Raw genomic sequence first — 24,541 nt, 5'->3', positions numbered from 1 at the left:
GCTCCTGGATTTTGTTAGGTTCTGTCGTTGGTGGTCCCTTGACACAGTAATTTCTGGATAGTTTTATTGTTAGTCTTCTTGAGTAGAATCCATCCAGTAAGTATTCAGTGACTGATATGACTCTCTTTTAGGCATTGTGAAGGCTACAAAAGTAAATTTAAAAATGATACCTATCTTCATAGTACTTCTGACTTTGTCGGGGTGAGGAGAGTAGAGAGATGCATTTAAACCAAACATGACCAGCACCACTGACAACATCTCAACCAGAATGTAAGCTCCACGAGAGCACGGATTTTTATTTTTTTATTTTTTTTTGCACTTGTTGGCCAATCCCCAGGGCCTAGAATGTTTTCTAGTATAAAGTGGTTTCTCAATACTTAGTGAATGAATGAATGAATGAATGTGGAATCCAAAAGAAGGTAACAGTGCTAACTGTTGCTTTAAATTCTGTGCCTTGCCTACACAAGGAGCTTTTGCATGTGTTTTCTTACCCATTCTTCACAATGACCTTACGATGTGTAGACATTTGCAGTTTTTTCAAAATTTTATTTATTTATTTGACAGACAGAGATCACAAGTAGGCAGAGAGGCAGGCAGAGAAAGAGAGAAGCAGGCTCCCTTCTGAGCAGAGAGCCCGATGTGGGACTTGATCCCAGGACCTTGGGATCATGACCTGAGCTGAAGGCAGAGGTTTTAACCCACTGAGGCTCCAAGAGGTGACATAATTTGCCTAAAGTCAAGCAGATAGTGGTAGAAAAAGACTAGAGGACTCTCAAGGGTGCCTATCTGAGAAGGGAAATTGTACAAATAAAGACATTCTAAGTTAGTTTTAGTCGTAGCACTGTGGGTGAGAGGTCTTCTGTCCTATGACCTGGTGCCCACAGAGACACGGAAGTCTCTGCGGAAGAGCTAGGAGGGCTTCGGAAGTAACTGATTATTTACTACCTGGGGTGGCCGTGACACAGCAGTTGCTAAAGAATGACAATGATCAATTACCCGGATATGGCCATCAAGGGAGCCCTCGGGCTAACTGTCTTGGCTTCCTGTCTCAAGGATGCCTGTGAGAGGCTGATGAACACAATTCTGAAAGAACTTCAGGAGAAGAATCCAGCCTCTCCAGAGCCACCGTCACCGCGGGAGGGTTTGCCCCGGCTTCCGGCCACCCAGGACTCCGGGCTGCGGGCTGGCCTCGTCATCACCGGGAAGGCCCTGGAGTTTGCTCTGCAGGAGAGTCTGCAGAGGCAGTTCCTGGAGCTGACTGCCTGCTGTCAGGCCGTGGTCTGCTGCCGAGCCACCCCCCTGCAGAAGAGCGAGGTGGTGAAACTGGTTCGCAACCATCTCCGGGTGATGACCTTGGCCATCGGTGAGAGGGGAGGGGGTCCGGCCGCATGCTGCTCTCTTTCCTGCCACACCGGGGGCTGCTTTCTGGCTGTCCTTCCTTCCAAATCCCTGTTTACCCTTCTGTCTGTCCTTTCCCACACCCATGTTCCTTCTCCCCTTTCTCCCTTCTTACTCTCTGCCCTCTATTCCTAACCCCCTTTCTCTTCCTCGCCTATTTGACCACCTGCTATGAGCCACGGAGTAGGAATGTGACATGGAAAACAATACGGGGGGCACCTGGGTGGCTCAGTCCATTAAGCGTCTGCCTTCAGCTCAGGTCCTGATCCCAGGGTCCTGAGATCAAGCCCCCCATCGGGCTCCCTGCTCCGTGGGAAGCCTGCTTCTCCCTCTCCCACTCCCCCTGCTTGCGTTCCCTCTCTTGCTGTGTTTCTCTCTGTCAAATAAGAAAGAAAACAATAAGGTAGGGCCTTGGGTTGCTTGTCCGATCACCAAATCAGCCAAGGCAAGGAGAATAAATGTACTGAATCCTAGAACTGCAAAGTCTAGAAGTGCCACCTTCAGGAAAGTTAAATTCAGGGGCATGAACAAATCATTTAAGTATTCATTCAACAAATAGTTATTGAGTGCCTTCTGTTTATCAGACATTTTGCTAGGCGGTGGAGATAAAAGACTGTATACAATTGACAAAGTACTTTTTCCTTGAGCTTACATTCACTAGGAGGCATAGAGTAAAAAAATGAAACAAAACGAAAAAGGCATAAATATAAATCAGGTAGTGACAAATGCTATTTTTTTTTTTTTTTAAAAAAAAAGCAGAGCCAGGGGATATAGAGCGCTGGGGGGACAGGAGGAGGGCTGCTAACTTCAGTGTTTTTCAGAGACAATATCCCTGAGAAGCCTGTGTGTGGGCAGAGACTTGAAGAGAATGATAAGGGAGCCATGGGAGTTCTGAGGGGAGGGATTCCTGGGGAGGACAGGAAAAGTGAAGTCCGTGGGCCAAGTTATTATGTTCAAAGCCAAAGCAGATGGAGCAAAGGGAAGGGTTTTCTGTAGGTTAGTGATGGGCAAAGATGACAGGTGGCCAGATCATGTAGGGTCCTGGAGGCCATTATAAGTTTTTGGCCTTTCTTTTTTAAGGGGAGCGGGGCAGAGGGAGAGGGAGAATCCTAAGCGGGCTCCACACCCAGCACGGAGCCTGACCTGGGGCTCAGACTCTCAAGCCCCGAGATCATGACCTGAGCCCAGATCAGGAGTCGGATGCTCAACCAACTGAGCCACCGAGATGCCTCAATGTTTGGCTTTTATCTGATGAGATAAGGAGTCTTTGGAGGACTCTGAACAGCGAAGGAACATGATCTGCTTTACGTTTCAGAGGATCACAGGGCTGCTGTGTTGAAGAGTCAGGATCAAGTGCAAGGACATAATACGGAGACCAGTTGAGAGGCTACTGGAATAATTGAGGCAAGAGCTGGCAGTGACTTGAGCCCAGATGGGAGCAGAAGAGGTGGGGAAACATGGTCAGGTCATAGAAAGAGCTGGCGACGTTTGCTGATGAACTTGAATGTTATATAATAGAAGGAGTTAAGGGAAGTAGGGTTTTGTCTCTGAAAGATGGAGCCGGGGGAATCAGGAGCTGGGTCTTAGGCATGTTAAGTATGAAAAAGTCCATTAGAGGTCTAAGCAGGGGTGTGTCAGGCAGCTGGATACAAAGTCTGGAATGTAGCAGTGGGGGGCTGACTGGAGATAGAAATTTGGGAACTATAAATCTGGGTGATACTTAAGATCTTGATTTTAGACAGGATCACCAGTACATGAGTATACGTGGAGGAGAGAACCAGTCTCACGGTAAGCTCTGAGCTACTCCAGAGTTGGGAAAATGGCAAGATGAGGACTCAGCCGTCTCTTACAGTCTCTGTTTCCACCTGGATTGTTTTTAGTCTCGGGTACCGTCTCCCCTCAGTGTGCTGATACAGCCCCCCAAACTCCTAGGCTTACATCCTACCCTATTAACAACCTGAGTGAAAAGATAGCAGCTCTTTTTCACGTTGCTGGAGTAAAGTATCAGAATAAGGGATTTTGTTTGGCTTCTTTAATAGACATATCAATGAATGAATTGTTCAAGCCCCTAGATCCAGATGTTCCCGGAACTAGAACCCCTGGACATGTCAGTTACATCAGTTGAGTCTTGTACCCATCTCTGAGCCAGGGAGCAGACGGTGCTAACTGCCTAGGCCTGGGTTAGTTGCCACCTTAAATCTGGGGCTTTGGGTTCATCCTAACAAACCACATGGCCTCAACGTTCCCAGGGAAAATCAGGGCACTGAAAACAGGTGAATGGTTGGTGGCTATTGGGAATAAGTGTTCATTACCAACAGGAATGTGATACTTCCCCTTAAAAAGCTTCCATAGTGTTGGGGAGACCAAGAAATATATAACAACCATAAGATCATACGGTGCATATGATATGGCACGGGGATCTCAGGAAGAGGCATCTAATATAATGGGACTATGAGAAGGATTTCCCAGAGGAAGTGACATCTGAGCTGAGGGCAAGGACCAGGGAAGTTCAGCCCCATGAGGCCGGTGTCCAAGGCTGCAGAAACCACAGGCGCAGTGGCCTGAAGGAGCAGAGGTATCTGGAAAATTGAAAGTAGAGTGAATGGCACCGAAATGGGGGAGATCAGATAGGTGCCTTTGCGTGAAGGATTTTCAGGCGTTATTAAGTTTAGAATTCTTCCTGGTGGCAGAGGGATGCGTGCAATGTCCGTTTCATGAGCTTTCAGGTAACTTGCAGACTTGGGTTAAACGTTGAAGGATTTGTTTGCTTGAGTGGTCACTGTTGCTTTGCAAAGTTTGCCTCTGTTCTTTACCCTTCCTATGTTTCTTGCCTTTTCTTTGGCTCCCTGAAGGCGATGGTGCCAATGATGTGAGCATGATTCAAGTGGCAGACATCGGGATTGGGATCTCAGGTCAAGAAGGCATGCAGGTGAGTGGATTTCATGCACTCAAGTACCATGAACTTGACCTGCCTATCCAAGGGCAGCATTCCCACAGGGAAATCTTGGTGGTAAAGTGAGGCCGGCCGTGGCTAGATCAGGAGTAGGAGGCAGGAAGTGTGTCTATTAATCACTTTGTGGGTATTGGGGCGTTTTCCTGGGTAATGTGGAGTGTGTGCTCCTTCAGTTTAAAATATATAGCTCCTCTAAATCATAATAGTATATATATTTAGCCCTGAAATAACTGTGTGACTTTAGACACTGAAGAAAGCTACTAAGGATTTGAATAAAGACCTACAGACCTAAAGAGGGAGGGAAGAAGATGATATTTGAGAATGAGGGAGAGAGGAGTGTCCTATTTGGGTGTGTGTGTGTGTGTGTGTGTGATGTGTCTTGTGCATACTGGATAGTTTTTTAGGCACAAAAGTCAGATAAAAGCTTGTCCAAAAACTACTTTTCATGTACGGAGCACACACCATTGGAGAAAGACAGGACATGAGGCTTAGGGTTTTCAGAGAATTGTAAATTAGGATATTTCTGCAAAACTTAAGAAATTCAATTACCTCTTTCCCTGGCACATTCTACAATTACATAAAGTCGTGACTACAATACTTTCAACGTTCTTCTCCCCAAGGAGAAGCGGATGCCGAGGTTAACCTGCGGCGTTCTCGCTAAGGGAGCCGCTTTCCAGAAAAGTGCATGTGCTGAAATTCCGTCACCAGTGGTGGCCCAAGAGAGCTGTTGTTTCCTGGGGCCATGCTGGAAGGCTGACTACCGCTCTGTGTTCATGAGTTTCTGTTTGGGGTTGCTCTGTTTTGTGCTGGTTTGAACAACAGATTGGGCTGGTGGGAGCCCGCTGGTGGTCAGGCTGCAAAGCTGCGTCGTCCCTGTGAACGTGTCTGATCGTGAACGTGGCCTTTCCCTGTTGCCCCTGCAGGCGGTGATGGCCAGCGACTTTGCCATCGCTCAGTTTAAGCATCTGGGCAAGCTCCTCCTGGTCCACGGGCACTGGTGTTACACGCGACTCTCCAATATGATTCTCTATTTTTTCTACAAGAATGTGGTACGTAGCCCCAGAAAATTCGTCCCTAACCCCTCCTCACTTTCCTATCCTGCTTGCCGAAGGGATGGAGAGGACGTGCCCTGCGTGAGGCCGCCTGGCTTACTGAGGTTCCGGGAACAGCAGGAGCGCTCCTGCTGGGAATGTGCTTATGTCGGTTCAGCCGATGACAGCAAATTGCTGGGCTCGTCCCTCTGCTGGCATTTCCTGTTCCCTGTGCTTCTCCATCCCATTAAGTCCTGTCTGGTTCATTGAAGACCCAGGTTTTGACCTTCCATGGAGAGGTGGTGACAAGCAGAATTATGAAATGTTTAATGCCATCTGTCAGTAGAGAATGAAAAGGTTTGCTTCCATTTTCCAGGAGCTAGCCAAAACTATCTGCCGTCCCCAGACGGGTGTCTGTGTTGCATATTGAAGACACGGATGCCACTGAAAACTCAGGCTTACGCCTTAGCCCATAGCCGGCTGACACTCACAAATGAAGAATTCTTTAGCAAGCCTGTAAAATGTATTTGTGCTTGGGAGTTATTTGGCGGCTAGAGAACTTAATTTTGACTGTGTCATTCCTCAAGGGGCAGAATTCGATGAGAAGTCCTAGCGTCTGATCTTTGGCATGCTGTTTAAGTTTCGGTCTCCTCTTTTACAAGATCATGTTGACCTTAGATTGCTTCCCTAAAGTTCCTTCTAGGCAGGTGATTATGTAAATATGTCATGATTTTTTAGACCAAATTTCTTAGATTTAGGTCCATAGGTAGTATGTTAATAGTGAACATCAATTTATTTTACTCTCGAAATATCACCTTTAGAAAAAAAACCAACTTCTTAACAGGTCATTCTACATGTATTCCAAAATGTGTCATTTAGATCTGCGCTTCTATATGTGTGTGTCTTGGTGAGCAGAACATTTTGCTTTTTTTGTCCTGCAGCACAATGAGCTTTTTTTTTTTTTTAATTCCAGGACTTGGTAGTGGTCACCAACTTTTAGGGAGGATTCTCTTTCCCAATTTTTTTTTTTTAAATGCTTTTGCCTTTTTCTACCTTCTCCTCTTGTGGTGTATCCCACCCCCACCCCTTTCCTTTTAAGCCCAGATTAAACCCAAAAAGTAAGGAACACTGGTATTAGGAAGAGGGGTGTCATACGCTCTTGGAGAGTGGGCCAGTGAGTATCAGGAGATACTCCATGACCAGGGATCGGGGACCCTGGGTCTTCCGCTGTGAAACCCTCGGTGGCTGTTCACAATGATACTCTCCTGACTCACTTCTGCCTCTTACTTACCTAGCAAAACAGTGAATGTTTTGTAAACTATAGAGAAAAAGGCCAGTACCAGAAGCCATTCAGGTAACTTGTCTTTCTGAGACTGTGGTTCTCAGGTCTTAGAAGATTTTTGAGATACTGAAGAAGACTATGAATTCATTCCGCAAAACACATGTACCCCAAATTGATACGTTTCCAGGAGCGGGTCATGGGGTGTGTCCATAGTCCCTAGATTTAAGAAACCCCATCCTGAGGATCGTAGCTGTTATCCTGAAGTACACCTCTGTGTCTAGAATGCCGACAGTACCGTCTTCCTACTTGTAAGGCACTTTACAGGTCGTGAGCACCTTCTAACTGGATCCTGATAGTAAGCTCGGAGGTGGTATAATTATCATTTTCAGACAAGGAAATCAAAATTCAGAAAGGTTCGGAAAATGGCCTAAAGTGAAAAAAAGCAGTAGGAAGTGTCTTCAGGCCCTGAATACAACTCCTAAACTTAAGTCCAGGGGCCTTTCCTGGGGCCTGCCTTGCTTGAAGGCATAGAGCTTTAGCAGTCACAGACCCCGTTCATCTGAGGCAAAACACTGGAGGAAACCCTGGAGAATGTATGTTTCTAGCCTCTAGGGGGACCCCCGTGCTGGTTCGCCTGGTACTGTCCCAGTTTTAGCTGGGAGAACTCATGTCCTGGGAAGCTCCTCATCCCCAAGCTCAGTGGGATGGTTGGCCACCCTGCTGGCACCACTCAAAAGTAATCTTGAACCTAGAAAGCAGGAGGATGAAAATCTGTTGTGTGCCTGCTACGTACCAGGCACAGGGCTAGGATCGCCCCATGCAGAAGCGGTGCCTTGGTTTGAATACTGGCTCTGTTACTGTGTAACTAGCTGTCTCACAACTATTACTGATGAGCCAGATGACTTAGGACAAGTTCTTTAGCCGGTCTGTGCCTCAGTTTCCTCATCTGTGAAATGGGGCCACAGTAATTCCCGAGTTGTTAAGAGGGTGAGAACCGGGCCCGCACTCCACAGGAAGGGGCTTGCGCGCATGTGTGTACATATGTGTGTATATGTATGTCATGTTTTCCTTTAATAAAACACATATCCTCAAAAGACGGTAAGGTAAGTTGTGGTCTTCCATTTTGCTAAGGGAAAGAGAGAGGCCGGGATCACACAGCTGACAGTGGCAGCAGGTGGCTTGTGTGCTCATGGCACACATGTGGCTCTTTGTTTCTAAGACGCAAATGTTCCCTCTTGTGTCCCTAGGCCTATGTGAACCTCCTTTTCTGGTACCAGTTCTTTTGTGGATTTTCAGGAACTTCCATGACTGACTACTGGGTTTTGATCTTGTTCAACCTCCTTTTCACTTCCGCTCCTCCTGTCATTTATGGTGTCTTGGAGAAAGATGTGTCTGCAGAGACCCTCCTACAGCTGCCGGAACTTTACAAGAGTGGCCAGAAATCAGAGGTAGGTGCCGAGGCAGAAATGCTTGGACCGAAACGCACCCGCTGTCCAAGCCGGAGCACGTTCTGGCGAGCCCAGCTCAAATAGTGTGGTACGTTCGGGGCTGCTTAAAGTTACTGTGGCTGTTTTGGAACACCTCTGCTGACGGGGCAGATATGAAGTTACTTGCCTCTGAGGTGAACATAGGTACGACTCTGAAAGGTCTTAGGTACTTACCTGAAAAAATCGGGCGTTTCAGCCCTACAATTCATAATGTCTAGGATTTGCTAAACCTTACTGTGCCGTCTCTTGTGCGAGGTACTAAACCTTCTCTGCCTCATTTTCCTCTACAAAACTTTTTGAGGGAGAACTTCGTATTGTACCCGTTCTAAGACAAAGAATCAGAATTTTTTTTTTTTTTCCCCTTAAGAGAGATCACAAGTAGGCAGAGGGGCAGGCAGAGAGAGAGGGGGAAGCAGGCTCCCTGCTGAGCAGAGAGCCCGATGTGGGGCTCGATCCCAGGACCCTGAGATCATGACCTGATCTAAAGGCAGAGGCTTAACCCACTGAGCCACCCGGGCACCCAAGAATCAGAATTTCAAAGGGGCTCGTAATTTTTCCAAAAATTTCACAGCTAAAAAAGAAAAAACCGCAGAGGCAGGATATGAATCCTGCTTAGTCTGGTTCTAAAGCCTAAATTAAATTCTCCAGGTTCTACTCTTCCTGCAGTACAGTGGTGTGATCTGCGTGGCTTCCTCGCCCTGAAGCCAAAGCCAGACCCTGCCTCTGCTTAATTGATCTCCATGCTATCAGTCTACCTGTCCCCCCTTTCTCATTTTCTTTCCCTGGCTGGCTGTCTCACAACTCTTTCCTAATTTATCTCCTACAGAATTAATAGTAATTAATAGAGCACTTATGAACATTTATGGAATGTCTCTTATATGCCAGGCACTCTTCTAAGTGCTTGATATACATAAATCTAATCCTCAGAACGACCTTGCTAGTAAGTGCTATCGTTATCCACCTCGTAGACGAGGACGGTCAGGCACAGAAAGGAGCCTTCAGGAATGAGCCCATGTCACAGAGTTCGTGGGCGGTGCGGGGGAGCTCTGGATCTCTAGCCCATGAACTCCACCATTACATGGGGTTGTGGAAAGAGCACTGGCGCTGTGTTCAGTCCCTCAGTCTCCTCCTGCCTCCACTATGCTATGCCATGGCCAGAAATTCAAAGTGCTCTCCCAAGTGCATGGTCAGGATCATGGGGACTAAGGAAGGCCAGGACCCTATAGGTGAGCAAAGCTGAGGTATCCCCGAATTGTAATCAGATGCTCTACTCTCGAGAGGAGGACTCCATTAGTCAGGGCCCTTTCAGCAGCAAGTGACAGAAACCAGCTCAAATCGGCTTGATAAAAAAGATCATTTTGTCATTGACCAGGCCTGGGACATTTATTGTTCCTGAGGACAGAGCTCAATCCCATGGACAGCACTGGGAAGAAGGAGAAGGATTGGGGAGAAGTAGAGGGCAGGCAAAAATCAGACCTGCCATAGTTCTGCTGCACTCACTGTTCTAAAGACACTGACCCACATCAGTTAGAAAGAACGGGTGTAGCTGGAGTTTAAATTCTCGGCCTGCGGTGTGTGACCTTGGTAAATGATTTAACTTCCCTGTACTTTCATTTCTTTGAGGAGATGGTATGAGGATCAAGTAAGATAAAAGTTCCCAGCCATATTAAGCTCTCAATATTATTATTTTTACTCCCTCCCCCCAAATTAACCAGAAATTTGAGGAAATCCCAAATTTAAAATGTGTTTATTTTCATCAGTCTAACTTTATTCTGACTTGAACTTCCTCTCCAGGCTGGGGAGTAACTTACTGTCCACAGGTACCTGCCACAGCCAACACAGAGAAGTCACACGTCCAACTTTCAGGAAAGAAGAAATTCTCATGATCCTTTAATATCATCCAGTCCATTCAGATCAAGGAACTAAATGGGGTTTTCCTAGAGGAATCTGGTCTGACTTAAAGTTCAAGGCCAGGATGCAGGAATGGTATTATTATTAATGAAGGTTGTCTTGTACCCCCAACCTAAATTAAATTCCAAGTCTGTTGGGGGAAAGAGAGGTGAGGGGGGCCCTTCAAAGATGTTAGAGCTTGTTTTTAAAAACCCACTTGTACAGACCATGATTGGTTCTTACCCTCGGAAGACTTGAGGTCACTGCTTCCTTTGGTTGAGTCCTGTTATCAATCCTTTGCATACACTGTTCTACCCAGCAGGCCAGTTTCGTAATACATGGTAGTAGCAGGTGGATTCCCAGCATGTGGCTATTGATATAAGGTCATGGGTTTCATTGAGTTTACCTTCCAGAAGAGGTAAACTCAATGTCCTTTCTTTGAACTTGGTCTTCAAACAAATTCTGTTTTATGCTTGTGCCATTTCCTGCTTTCAGGGTCATGAAATCTACTCTCCAGGGTTACAAAATCTCTCCCCTAAGGAGAAGGCTGCAGCAGAGGCCTCCCTCCCGAGAAGCAATCATCTTTTAGCCATCTCTCCTCATCCACAGTTGCCATTCCGGGCTTGGACTTTGTGCCTACATTTTCCCTTTCAGATTCCAGGAGATCCCATGAGCTCACCTCTCCAGCCTCTCATTTATCTTCTCCTCTCCTTTGCTTCCAGAGCCCCCTTACTCACATGACTGGAGATTAATTACACTTTTGCCATTTTTGCTGTCGGTTTTTTGAGCAACGACCATTCCTCCAGAAGGATGAAGTTAAATTTTAGCTTATCCCCACATTGTTCTCTCCTGTCCAGTGGCATTTTGATTGCCCCTTTGATTCTTGTCTTCTGTCATTTGATCATTCTTCTGCGTAGATTTTCATGAACCTTTGGATGAAGAAAGATAAAACGTCCCATCATTTTTAAGGAGGAAATAGTAAAAGAAAATACAGGGGAAAGGAACAGTAACAATAACAATATTAGAATCAAATCCTCATTGCTTTGATTTTCCAGAGGATGAAGAGTTTTTTTTTTTTTAAGGAATAGATTTTAAAATTCTAAGTGCAGTCTATTGAAGAATAGAAAAACGTATGTGGAGAATTTGTATATTTATAAAACTCTGTTATTTAGAAGGCAATTGGCTATTTCCAAGGAAATGTCATCCTCTTTCACATTTGGAAGGAAATAAGACCAAGAACACGTTACGGAAATAGAAGACTCGCTTAAGGTTGTAATACATGTGTTGCCATTTTTGTCCATGGCAAATATCACTAGGAATCCATAACCCTCTGTTATTCCTCCTGGGTCTGAAAGCAGCCTCAGAATCCTTGTGCACACATGTCTACATTCAGGCAGAGGTGGCTTTTGTTTGAAAACCTGTTTTCCAGTGTCAGCGAAGAGGTCATAGGATGTTGATGGATTCCTGTCTCACGTTGAGGTCTTTCATCCATTTTGAGTTTATCTTTGTTTATGGTGCAAGGGAACGGTCCAGTTTCATTCTTCTCTGTGTAGCTGTCCAAGTCTCCCAGCACCACTTATTGAAGAGACTGTCTTTTTTCCATTGGACATTTTTTTCCTGCTTTGTCCAATATTAGTTGACCATAGAGTTGAGGGTCCATTTCTGGAGTCTCTATTCTGTTTTTGTGCCAGTACCATGCTGTCTTGGTGATCACAGCTTTGTAATATAGCTTGAAATCAGGCAATATGATGCCCCCAGTTTTGTTTTTCTTTTTCATCTTTCCCTTGGCGATTTGGGGTCTTTTCTGGTTCTGTACAAATTTTAGGATTTCTTTGTTCTAGCTCTTTGAAAAACACCAGTGCTATTTTAATAGGTATGGCATTGAAAGTGTAAATTGCTCTGGGAAGGATAGACATTCTAACTGTTTACTCTTCCACTCCATGCATGGAATGTTTTTCCATCTTTTTGTGTGTTCCTCAATTTTTTTCTAAGTGTTCTGTAGTTTCTAGAGTATAGAGCCTTTACCTCTTTAGTTAGGTTTATTCTTAGGTATCTTACGGTTTTTGTTACTATTGTGAATGGAAATGATTCCTTAATTTCTCTTTCTACACTTACATTGTTAGTATATGGAAAAGCAGCTGATTTCTGTGCATTGATTCTGTATCCTGCCACCTTGCTGAATTGCTGTGTGAGTTCTAGTAGTTTAGGGGTGGAGTCTTTTGGGTTTTCCACATAAAGTATGACGTCATTGTGAAGAGAGAGAGAGTTTGACTTCTTATGGCAGTTGGAATCTCCAAAAGGATCTCAGGAATTACTATGTATACGAGGTCTTTATTTGAACAGTAGTTTTAATAGCAGTTGCTAAAAACTGTGAGCCATTTTTATCAAGAGTGGAAATGCTCCCATCTGGTACCTAAATCTTTCCTCCACCCTTCCCTTCTCCCATGTGTTAAAATGTGAACTCTGAGGAAAGCAGGAATATAATACTTAAGGAACACAAAAGAAAGTGTATCAATAACTGTTTTTTTTTTTAAAGATTTATTTATTTATTTAACCGAGAGAGATCACAAGTAGACAGAGAGGCAGGCAGAGAGAGAGAGAGAGAGAAGCAGGATCCCTGCTGAGCAGAGAGCCTGATGCAGGACTCGATCCCAGGACCCTGAGATCATGACCTGAGCCGAAGGCAGTGGCTTAACCCACTGAGCCATCCAGGCGCCCCTAAATAACCGATTTTGAAATTGATGTTAACAAATACAACCCAAGTAACAAACATTATTCTAAAATATGCATTCACTTAATCAATATTTACTGATCACCAAAAGAATAAAGAAAACCTGTTTTCCATCACTTGATTAATGTCTCTACTTGAACTTTTCTCTTTTCTTCTATACGCTTTTGGTTAGAAGCAGTTCAGCACATGAAAAGTTATTAGGAATAGTTTATTAATCCAACAAATATTTATTGGGTACTTGTTATGTACCAGGTACTGTTTTAATCACTTAAATTAAAAAATCAACCCCCATTCTATGAAGTGTGCATTCTGTTAAAAGAACTGGAAAATCATTAGATAAACAAATAAAACTAGTTCCGATGGTGATGAGAGTTCTACACATGCCATGGTAGTAACTGATGGGATGGGCATACCTCTTAGACCGGTCTGGGATGAGATGGAGCTGGTATGTGAATGAAGGTCATGTGGGAGGTCCAGGGCAAAGAATCCAGGCAGAGAGAGCACAGGGGAAGCTCCAGGGAAAGAATGGGTCAGGCAGGTTTGAAGAACAGAAGGTGCCTGTGGTAGGACCATAGTGGATGAGGGTAAGCATGGGAGAGTGCGACGCTGGAGAGCAGGGGCTCCAGCAGGCAGATCCTCCAAGACATTACTAGCCGTGGGAAGGAACTTACATTGCATTGGAATGCAGCGGGACGTCATTGGAGGCATTGGAGGGGGTCAGTTTGATTAATTAGGGAGATGGCACGACCTGATTTATGACCTTTAAGAACCTTCTGACTGCTGTAGAAGACTGGATTAGGCATAGGAGAAGAAGCAATGAAGTCAGTCAGGTGGTTATTCGGTCATTCATAAAGAGAGTTGTTGGTGAAGGAGAATAGGAGACAGAAATGGATGGGTTTGGAGTAGTTTTTGAAACCGCACTTTCTGATCAATAGGCAATGGAAACTCAGTACTACTATCCCTATTTCAAGTAGATTTAAGGTTGATTCAGTGTTAAAAGTGACATGAGTTGAAGAGAAGTCCTCCATGGACTTTTTTTTTTTTTAACCTATTATTCAACGCCATGCCGTATTCTTCTACCATGTTTACAAATCCCACCTATTTTGTGAGTGAGAGAATAAAGGAATATAATCTTCTTCTCAGAGAAGCAAAAATAATTATTGGCTTCTCTTGTTCCTTGACTTTGCTTTGACTCTTGTTAATCCCTCCACAATGTCTCTTTTCATTTTCAGGCATACTTACCCCTTACCTTCTGGATCACCTTGCTGGATGCCTTTTATCAAAGCCTGGTCTGCTTTTTTGTGCCTTACTACGTGAGTCTTTATTCACTTAAAGTGTGTGTTCTTAATGAATCGGTGATGCTTCTTTGTGCTGGTATCAGCATATAGAATGGATATATTTTAGGGTATCTTGTTCATATAGTCAAATGGATCATTAACCTACTAAATTATAACGTCCTCCCCCAAATATGTTAGACCATGGATTAAATTTGGAGAGAAGTACATAGCTGACTCCTCATGAGTCTCCTTTTTAGCCCTGGGCTGCTTGATAGTTTTTGTAAATGACCTGGATAAAATTGAGAGTCCAGGCATGTAATGAGAAGAGTCAAAATCAGAGAGGCCAAGTCAGAATATGAAATCAGTTATTAGGGACTGCTGGGCTAAATCCACTAGGATGATATTTGTAGAATTAAAGTTCTTATAAACAGTCTCTCTAAAACTAAAAAAACCTGTTTTATAGGTGAAAAATAGAAGAGATGTGACTAAACAAAACATGTATAAAAATGAATTTTAAAATTCAGGCAAAAGGGTGCCTGGGTGGCTCAGTGGTTAAGCCGCTGCCTTCGGCTCAGGTCATGATCTCAGGGTCCTGGGATCGAGTCCCGCATCGGGCTCTCTGCTCCGCAGGGAGCCTGCTTCCCTCTCTCTCTCTCTCTGCCTGCCTCTCTGTCTACTGTGATCTCTCTCTGTCAAATAAATAAATAAAATCTTAAAAAAAAAAAAAATAAATAAAATTCAGGCAAAAACCAAGCACAAAGCAGCATAATCTAACTGCCCACCCACATTCCCTTACCCAGAAGAAAACACTGGTTTGATTATGATGGGTGAAAAACTCATAATTTCTAAGTTAATAACCTCTGTTCTTTAGTTCTTTATTTAAATAAAATGACTTGAATTTGCTCGTTAGAGTATTCTGGGCATACTACATTTCAAGACAATGCAGTTCAGGCAATCTGAAGGTAAGCAGAAGAGAGCGAGTAGAAAATTGTGTCCTTGGAAGAAAACTTTAAGGACTTGAGGACATATACATAGGAGAGGAGGGAATATTTACTTACAGAAATATACACATAAGATAGACTTTTTTTTTTCTTTTTGAGAGAGAGCGAGAGAGAATGAGCACATGCACAAGCAGAGTGAGAGGGAGAGAGAATCCCAAGCAGACTGTGCTGAGCACAGAGCCCAACTCAGGGCTCAATCCCAGGACTCCAAGATCATGACTTGAGCTGAGGAAAAAGAGATGCTCAACCAGCTGAGCTACCCGGTGCCCCTCAAGATAGTGTAAATAGCTGCCTCAGGGTTTTGCAGCTCTAAGAGCCAGCAGTGTAAATAAAAGTTTCCAGGAAGATAAATTATGGCTCAGGATAAAGAGGCGTTTCAACTGAAAAGTTCAAAGATAGGATGGCCCAAGAGTTGGTCTCTCTTTCAGAAATGTTCAAGTGTATCCTAAATGACCCCTTATTAGCAACACTGAAGAAGGGACTCCATCCTCAGTTGAGCTATAAAGTAAAGGGATGGTACTCAAACCACTGAGTGTTTGAGTATCCAAGATCAATCAACAAAGCTAATGTGTAGGATTCAGATAGAGCTTTGTTGTGAACCTTGTGTATCCAAGATCACTGAGTGTTTGAGTATCTCCAAGATCACCGCCCGTTGTTCTCTCTTCATAGACCTACCAGGGCTCAGACATTGACATCTTTGCATTTGGAAACCCCCTGAACACAGCTGCTCTGTTCATCATTATCCTCCACCTGGTGATTGAGAGCAAGAGCTTGGTGAGTGGTTTTCGTGCCTCTGAAATAGCCTAAAAGTGCTTGGGGAAATGTCTTCTATTAGCAGTGACTGTGCTAAACCCGAAATGCCTAGAAGACACACGGTAACGAGAGGAGTCACGATGCCAGATATGAAGGGTGATTCATGGCGGCTCTCTTGCTGACTGTTGAGTGCCATTATGTTGAGATTGATGTATAGCCAGGGAAAGTGGAAAATACCTGGCTCCTTGGTGGTATCCTTGGTGGATGGTTCAGGGAGGCATGAGTCAAGCTGGAGAAACAATCACCTTTCAGTGACCAACATTCTTCGAGATCATGCTGATGCCTTTCAACTCAACTAAAGAGAGGCATCGTACCATGATCCTCATATATTGATATGAGTAAGTGATGGTTTTATCACAATAAAATGTCTCATGTTACAAAAAGAAACTTAAGTTTTCTTCCCTCCAGAGTTTTTACCACTTATTTAAATCTAGGTCTTTTTTTTTTTTTACCTTGATGCTGACTTAATGATAGTTCATTCTTTTCATCAAAATGATTGTTTGGTAGCTGTCTGCAGCAAAGCTAATGTGGGAGTGTGTTGTAAACCTTCCTTTGCAGATGAAGAACATGCCACCCATCTCTGGAGAATGCACCACCTCTGTGATTGTTTAGGCCCGTCACCTGTTTCCATTGCCATTGTCTTTGCTATAGCCACTCCTGGGACCATGGCTACAGCCCCTTAGACCTCCCGCCCAGCTCTACTCTAGACTCCTCCGTCCTCTACAAAACAACCAGAACCATCCTTTTGAAACACAAATCTTACCTTGTTGCTGTCCTTTGGGTAAGACCCTTCAGTGATTTCTCCTTGTACTTGGGGTCAAATGAAAAAGCCCTAAGTTGGCCTTCAAGACTTCGTGCAGTGATGCCTCTACTTTTCTCCCCAGTCACATTTCCACTTTTTTGTGGTCTGGAGCCCCACTGTCCTTCCTTGAGCAATTCAGCTACAGTGAGCTCATGACCACATCAGGTCCTTAGCATTTATCATATCTTTTGAGGGACGTATTCTTCCTCTTCCCTTGGTTCTTTGCACTTGACCCAGCTTACTTATACTTTTCGGTCTCAGTAAGAATAGCTCCAAGAACCCTTCCCTAATCTAATTTTTTCATACCATCCTCTTGTTTTTCTAAATAGCCCCAATAATAATTTATTATTCATGAGTTATGTGAGTATCTGACTCCTGTCTTCTGCATTAGACTATAATCTCTGTGATGGGCAGGGTTCATGTTTGTTAATCACCATATTCCAGAATCTAGGACCGGACTGACACACAGTAGGTACTCAAAAATGTTTGAATGGATAAACAAATGATTAAATGACTAACCAGTCTTTGGGGTATATTTACCTTCTTGGTGGTGAATGCATTTCAAACAGAAATAGCTGAATGAGGTTATAGTTTAAATGTTAGGTGCAGTTATATTATAAAACTATAATAATTTCTAAAGCATCATAATTTCTAAAGAATATTTTTGGCACTACTTGCCTTGCTATAACCTGCTGTAATCAAAGTGTATCAGCCTAAAGTACAGTAAAAGGTTAAAAATCTGGAAATACCATCTAGGGAGAGTAAAGGGACCTCTAGAACTAAATTATTTGGCATTGTTTTAATATCAGTTTGATTTAATTTTATACAGTTTTATAGGCACTTTGGGTCACTACCTAAGGAATTGTCATGGATTCTGACATTTAGTAGTGTTCCAAAGGGTCCAGCACATAAAGTGTCAGTTTAGGTTCACTGGTTGTGAGCAACAGCAACCTGAGCAAATAGGAAAGTTATTAAAAATATATTGAAGAGGGGTGACTGGGTGGCTCAGTGGGTTAAGCCACTGCCTTTGGCTCAGGTCATGATCTCAGGGTCCTGGGATCAAGCCCTGCATCGGACTCTTTGCTCAACAGGGAGTCTGCTTTCCCTTCTCTCTCTGCCTACTTGTGATCTCTCTCTCTGTAAAATAAATAAAATCTTTAAAAAAAAAAAAAAAATATATATATATATATATATATATGAACCATCAACAAACCAAACCAAACCAAACCAAACCGTCCTGAGGAACCAGAGTGGTTCCAGACATCCGGGGAACAAACTAGTGGGCAGGCTTGCCCTGCTCTGCTCAGACTTGGTTGACGTCCTTTTCTTTCTGCCCTTGCCTCGTGGTGCCCCAGGTTTCGTCCCTGGGGACAGAATTCTGTCTCCTCAGCTTCAGGGCCGGGCTTTGGTTAGAGGAGCGCCGTGGTGGCGACGGCGTGCACAGTGCCGGGGAGCCTCACTAGGAAGCGGGAGCGCGAGAGTCAGGTGCCCACGAGAACAGTGTCTGTTATGTCAAGGTCGCATCATTAGGCCCTTTTTCTCACGCCCGGGGAGGCCCGTGCTCACAGCCTCCGAACGTCCCTTGTGAGGAAGAGTCAGCCCCTCTGAGGCTGTGAGGCGGCTTCCCTCATGCTCCGGCCCCTCAGCTCGCCTGCGTCTCCCACCGCCCTGTCTTCTCTCACCCGGAGCCTCCTGACTGTGACTGTATCTGTTTATGGAAATGCTCAGCTGCGGCAAGTTGCCATCTCCTTTGCCAAAAATCCATCTTAAGGGGAAAAAAAAAAAATCAGGCAGTAGGGTTCAATGAGAAGGAAAGACATTTGAGGAAGAAAGAAAAAATAACAGATCCTCGTTTTAGAGGCATGGTGGTTATCAGGAGTTAGCCCACATTTTCTGGGCAGTTTGTACATTTTATTTAAAAGAAAAAAAGCAGTGTTTGTGTCACTTGCGAAGAGACCTACGGCGGGGAAGTACTTCGCAAGTCAAGAGGGAAAAGGAGAACACTGGATCTCATTTGCAAAGTCTAGCCTTAGAAAATGATAGAGGCAGTGCTTCCCCCCAAAAGCATAACATACTCTCCTAGGGAATACATTACGATTTTAGGTGCTACTTTCCCTCCACTAAAGAGCACTGACTACTGCGTCGTGTGAACGTGATTCTCTTTCGTACCTCGGGTTGTGTCCGTTTCCCTCTGTCACACAGATCAGACTCTAGACTCAGCACTCCGATGACAGGTGATGGGGATACCACATGGAAGGTAGTGATCCGCTTTTCCGTCTCAATGAAGTCACTCCAATAGGAAGCCAGTTTCAGAAAAATACTAAGAAAAATTCCAAGCTGTACATAGATAATGAAGGTAACTGGGTTAAGGTGTAATACTCGAAGATTTGTTTCTTGCTCCTATAAAGTCGGCCGAGGTTCCACAGAGCCCCAGGGCAGTTGTCCCCTGAGGGGGCAGCTCAGTGGCCTAGGCAGTGTCTTGTAGCTCTACCGTCTGGAATTATCCCCAAGGAGGAGCTCCTTGGTCATCATGGAAAGAGAGGAGACAACATGAAAAATTGCGCACCAGCTCCTCTGCGTGTCTAATGTGAACTTTTTTTTTTTTTTTTAAAGATTTTATTTATTTATTTATTTGACAGACAAAGATCACAGGTAGGCAGGGAGGCAGGCAGAGAGAGAGGAGGAAGCCGGCTCCCTACCAAGCAGAGAGCCCGATGTGGGGCTCTATCCCAGGATCCTGGGACCATGACCTGAGCTGAAGACAGAGGCTTTAACCCACTGAGCCACCCACACGCCCCCTAACGTGAACTTTTTTTTAATGTCCCTTCCACTCACATTTCACTGGTCAAAGCAGGGTGCATGGCCATGCTTAATTTCAAGGGGGCGAGGAAATGCGATCCTTCCAGATGCTTACAGTGGGAGGAAATTAGAATATCGGTGAACAACAGTAATGTCTACCAGCCAGGTGAATGGGTAACATTTGAGGATTGGAATACTACCTAAATGAAGACACAGGCCAATTAGTGATAGTATTAAAAAAAAAAAAAAAAAAAAAAAAGAATCCAAACAGTTCTTGGTGCATTGAACAATATAAAATAGAATCATCATCAAAAGTAACCTTTTGGCATTGGACTTTGTTTTATAAAATCGAAACAGAGGTGTGAACTCTCCATGGAAGGTGCTCGAATCTCCTTGCTGTTTTGTGTTTTGCTCACTGAGGGTTGCGACACCGTTCATTCATCGCTCGTCTCATTCATCGTGGTTTCAACAGAGCAGACTCCGTGGGGACGCAGAGTCCTGTGGGTGAGAGTGTTAATTTCCCCGCCTCTCCTGTCTTGCAGACCTGGATCCACATGCTGGTCATTGCGGGCAGCCTGTCGTCTTATTTTTTCTTTGCCTTGGTTTTCGGAGCCCTGTGCGTCACATGCAATCCGCCGTCCAACCCCTACTGGATTATGCAGGAGCACATGCTGGACCCCGTGTTCTACCTGGTGTGTGTCCTCACAACCTGCATCGCCCTTCTGCCCAGGTACAAGGTTTTATCCGCGCGAGGGAGGCAGTGAGGTCAGAGGCTTGGAGGGCTTCAGTGACTGCTAGGAACAGATGGCAGACCATCCCATTCACCAGCGAAGTCCGTCTGCATCCTCGCAAGGGCATGGGTTTGAACTCTTTGAGCAGAGTTAAGGCAGCCCAGAAGAGAGACTTCTCTCTCATGGAAAATTCTCATCGGGCTGCCATTCCCCAGAGCTAGAGCCGCTTCACCCACAGGGTTATCTGAGGATGCTTTCCTCTGACTTTTTGTTCCGCCAACTCCCACGGGCGCTGCCCTCGTTGGCATGATTGGAGATGACTCACCCAGCTCCCCCACATCCCTGCCTGCAGGAGGGAGGAGGAGAGAAAGCGGAACGCGAGCAGATTTCCTCCTGTGTGGATTTTTCTTTTTTTCTTTGTAATGGCATGACCCAGAACCCGCATGTCATTGCCATAGCCCATTAACTGGGACCTCAGTGTGTCGAGTCCGAGTGGCGAAAATCTGAGGGTTTCTAAAAAGAGAAACGGGAGGATGTGTACTGAGAGACAAGTTGTGGTCTCTGTACAGCCTGGCAGCACTGAAAACGTCCCTCCTGTGTCTGAGTTATCTTTCCCATTTTAGTTTCACTTGAATGTCTAGTGTTGTATGGGATGGAGATGGCGAGGAAGAATGCATCTGTAGCTCTCATAACATTTATCTTTTTAGCTGGAAACACTGTGCCACATAGTTGTTCTACCTTCTAAAACTGGTATGAGAGTCAAAATGGTGATTTTAGATTATTCTCAAACAGAGCTGATGAACTGACTCACAGGCCACCTCTGGCCTGCTGCCCGTTTTTAAAAGTAATGAAGTTCTATCGAACTGTAGACACACTCATTCATGTAGCATCTCTGGCTGAGTTTCACTACAGCAACAGAGTTGAACAGCTCCAACCGAGACACGATCTGGCTCGCTTAGCCTGAAATATTACTGTCTGGCCCACTGGGAGAAAGATGGTCACCCCCAATGTTCTAACAAATGCTGGAAAATGTGAAGGTGGCTTTAAAACGGGGTAACGAACGGGCAGGGCCTGGAAGGGTGTAAAGGTACATGATGGAAAAATTCTAGGAAGATCATGGATATCGACGTTCCTCCTGGTGGAGATTCAGGAGGAAGTGAGAAGCAGCACAGGTGGAGAAAACCGTGTCTTCATAGAAAATACATATATGTCCTTAAACAGGCTGCTGCTAGAAATGCGAATGTCACAGGCACCGCCGGTGAGGGGTCTGAAAGAAAGGAGGGACATGTTGCTGGAAATTTGAGGGAAGGCGGATTTTGGCACTAAAGTGGCAGAAAACTTAGCTAAAGTGGGTTTTCCTGTTATGTGGAAAGCAGACTTTGGAAACCATGACCTTGGATATTTAGTGTTGAAAGTCTGGCCTGGTCTCTTCTTGCTGCTTAGAGTTTAAAAAAAAAAAAAGAGAGAGAGAGAGAGATTGAGGGTAAGTCTATTAAACCCAGAGAAATTAGATTTGAGAAATTCTCTGCCTTTGTAAATAGATTTCAAAAGTTGTGAAAATGAAGAGATTGGCTTTGGGAATATGCTCTCGAGAGGAGGACAGCCCTGTGGCTGGATAGCCAAAGGCGGAGGAGATTAGGTCTGTGACATGGATCCCTTAAGCCACCTCAGCGGCCACCAGGGAAAGAGAAGGGGTTGTGTTGGGAAGCCCCACGGAGGACCCCATCTAATGGCCCAGATGGGTGGGAGACCCACAGGGTGGATGGCGGTGCTGTCCAGCGTCCGCGCTGCCCACGGGGACCGAAAGGGACAACTGTGCAGTAACGTGTCCCAGGAGCCCTAGAAAAGTTCACTTTTCCCAGCTGGTGAGTACTTGCTGTGTCCCATGCCGCGTTTGCGGTGACTCTAATTCTGTGATGCTTTTTGGAACGTAGGTTTACATATCGAGTTCTTCAGGGATCCCTGTTTCCATCTCCAGTTCGGAGGGCTCAGCACTTGGACAGACTGACTCCAGAGGAGAGGACTGAAGCTCTCAAGAAGTGGAGAAGGGCTGGAACGCTGGGCCGCGCACCATCCCAGTGTGCTGACCACTCAGCTGCCAAGTCGGAGGAGAGAGCCACGTCTGGCCTGTCTGCTCCCTTGGCGATGATGTCAGCACCGTCCTGTGCTGTCGAGCAGGGAAGCTTCTCTGTACATGAAACTCCCTTGGACTCAGACTTCTGTGAAACTAAGACCTCAGGGATGGTGGGGACCTCAGAGGGCTAAAAAAAAAAAAAAATGCAGGGTATCCTCCTTGGGGTGATAAGTCTCCCTTCAAATCTGGAAGAGGGACTTTGAAGAGGCACCTCTATCAAGCAAGAATCAGGTAGCTTTTCCCCTAAGGGACACGAAGATTCTTCTGTGCCCAGAAAAGCCAATGTGATGACCTTTCTTGTATGTTTGTAGATACATTAGAGAGGTTGCAGTTGGGCCTGAACTGAGTTTAGGGAGGTAAAATATTTCATTCCGAATCAAATGCTTTTATGAAACTTTTTGGATTTTGTAAAAGCATTTTGTCTTAGACGTGCAGACATTCTTAAGGGATTCATTTGAGATATATTTATTTTATTGGGAGATCTCAGATTCCAGGGAAACGCTTTCAGTGAGCAGACTCCAATCTGAATTTTTCTCTCATGAACAAAAACTAGTTTTTAGATCCGTTAGAACGCAGAAGAGATTTCCACATGGAAATAAAAATGTTATAAATGGTTAATTTCCAGAGGAAAAACTCCAAAGAGACTTTTAAATGACAATGTACCTAAAATAGAGTAATAACTCTACTGTTGAAAATGTGGTGATTATTAATAGCTTTTTATTTCCTCCAGGAAGATGCCTTTGGTCATCTGACTGCCCACGTAAGGCAGACCTCTCTGCTCATTTCGGTGTTCCTTGAGGCAGGGTCTTCATGGGGATGGGGCAGACGGGTGCCAGGGTTCGACAGGAATATGTTTCTCTCTCAGCTTTCAGGCAAGAGAAGACCTTTTATGAGGTCTGTCTCTGTGCAGATGTCCACTGAGAAACATAGGCCATTAATAGGGCAGACACAATCAGCCTACTGTAGCCCACTTGGCAATTTCCTATATTCTGAAACTTACAATAGCCTGATCAGAATGAGACAATCAATTTGAAAACAATCTTCAAGAGACCATTTTGAGGGTTCATAGTCTTTACATTACCCTACTAGGTCTCCAGAGTTGTAACCTTTAAAAATGAGATATTATGCATTGAGACTAATACAGGTGATTCTCAGCAGAATTCCTTGAGGTTCTTAGAAAACTTTGTTTTTAAACACTTTTTAGGACAGGAATGTCGATAGCAAGCTAGTTGCTCTTGCAAATCATGTGTGTTGGCTTTCGTTAGAACAGAGACTAGTTTACCAACTGAGCCCAGATGTTACAAGATCATCTATTTTTGTTGAGTTCTTTTAAAATTCAGTATCTATTCATCTGAAAATTGTCAGCCACTAACCACCCAGAATCTTCTTCCCGAAATCTCCATGCTGATGTTCTATGTCTGTATCAAGGTCTTATGACTATTCATCTCTTATCCTCAGGGCTTCATCTTCTCCTGCCTCTTTGTCCTGGTCTGACATTTTTTTTGGTAACTGTCTGATATTACCGCAAATAGTCTTTCACAGAGACTGATTTTTAGAACTTTCAAAATCCCACATGGCTGTTGGAGGTTGCTTTCTGCTCTCTTTAATGATTTTTTAAGATAAACTGTTTAATAAATCATGTGTACGAAAAACTGTCATTGCTTCTATACATATGACTGAGCCCCGCACTAATTGGTACCAGAACTTAGAAGGAAAATCCCAAAGCCCAGCTTTTCCCAGAATATTGTAATGGCCTTTTCTTATATGGAAAAGTCAGTCGTGTCCTGTCATCTGTTATCCCGATAGCAGCTGGTATTCATTCCCTGAATGTGAATAAAGGGTTAGAATCTAAAGGTATAAAGAATAAGCCAAGAGGACCCAGGGGAAAAAGTCAATCTCGCAGATGTCAAGTGCCCAGACGTAAAAGTAGAAGGAAGTCTTGAGTGTTTGTGTTATGAGTCCGTAGTCTCTTACCCACAATTCCAAAATCCCAAAAGCTCTGAAACTGAAAAATTTTTCATAAATTAGGCACAAATTCAATGTCCTAAACAGATGTAAAACTATTTAATGTAATTCTCCAGATATTTTGCTATAAAAACTGTATTTTATTACTGGGTGCTAAATTGTATTTTTTAAACTCTGAAAAATTCTGGATTCTGAAACATACCTGGCCCTTGGGTGAAAGAGATTTGAGATCTGTATCAAGCCTTTA

General features: G+C 44.4%; 1 protein-coding gene across 5 annotated transcripts in view; it reads left to right on the top strand.

Moving 5' to 3' along the window:
- ATP10D (ATPase phospholipid transporting 10D (putative)) overlaps positions 1–24,437 on the top strand; it is a 105,290-nt gene extending 80,853 nt beyond the window's left edge. For 3 of the 5 annotated variants that reach the window (XM_059162079.1, XM_059162069.1, XM_059162104.1), the window contains 8 exons: positions 1,054–1,363; positions 4,251–4,327; positions 5,275–5,400; positions 7,912–8,112; positions 14,005–14,085; positions 15,720–15,824; positions 20,007–20,194; positions 22,130–24,437. In XM_059162079.1, the coding sequence (XP_059018062.1) occupies positions 1,054–1,363; positions 4,251–4,327; positions 5,275–5,400; positions 7,912–8,112; positions 14,005–14,085; positions 15,720–15,824; positions 20,007–20,194; positions 22,130–22,460 (1,419 nt within the window). In that variant the 3' untranslated portion in view covers positions 22,461–24,437. Of the gene's footprint in view, positions 1–1,053; positions 1,364–4,250; positions 4,328–5,274; positions 5,401–7,911; positions 8,113–14,004; positions 14,086–15,719; positions 15,825–20,006; positions 20,195–22,129 lie in introns of those variants that run through there. The other 2 variants (XM_059162088.1, XM_059162097.1) reach the window with 2 other exon arrangements.
- Positions 24,438–24,541: the final 104 nt, after the last annotated feature.

This window comes from Mustela lutreola, chromosome 1 (genome assembly GCF_030435805.1).
Source record: "Mustela lutreola isolate mMusLut2 chromosome 1, mMusLut2.pri, whole genome shotgun sequence".
Lineage (NCBI taxonomy): Eukaryota > Metazoa > Chordata > Mammalia > Carnivora > Mustelidae > Mustela > Mustela lutreola.
The sequence above is the reverse complement of the archived record's forward strand: the minus strand, read 5'-3'. Positions and strand labels throughout refer to the sequence as shown.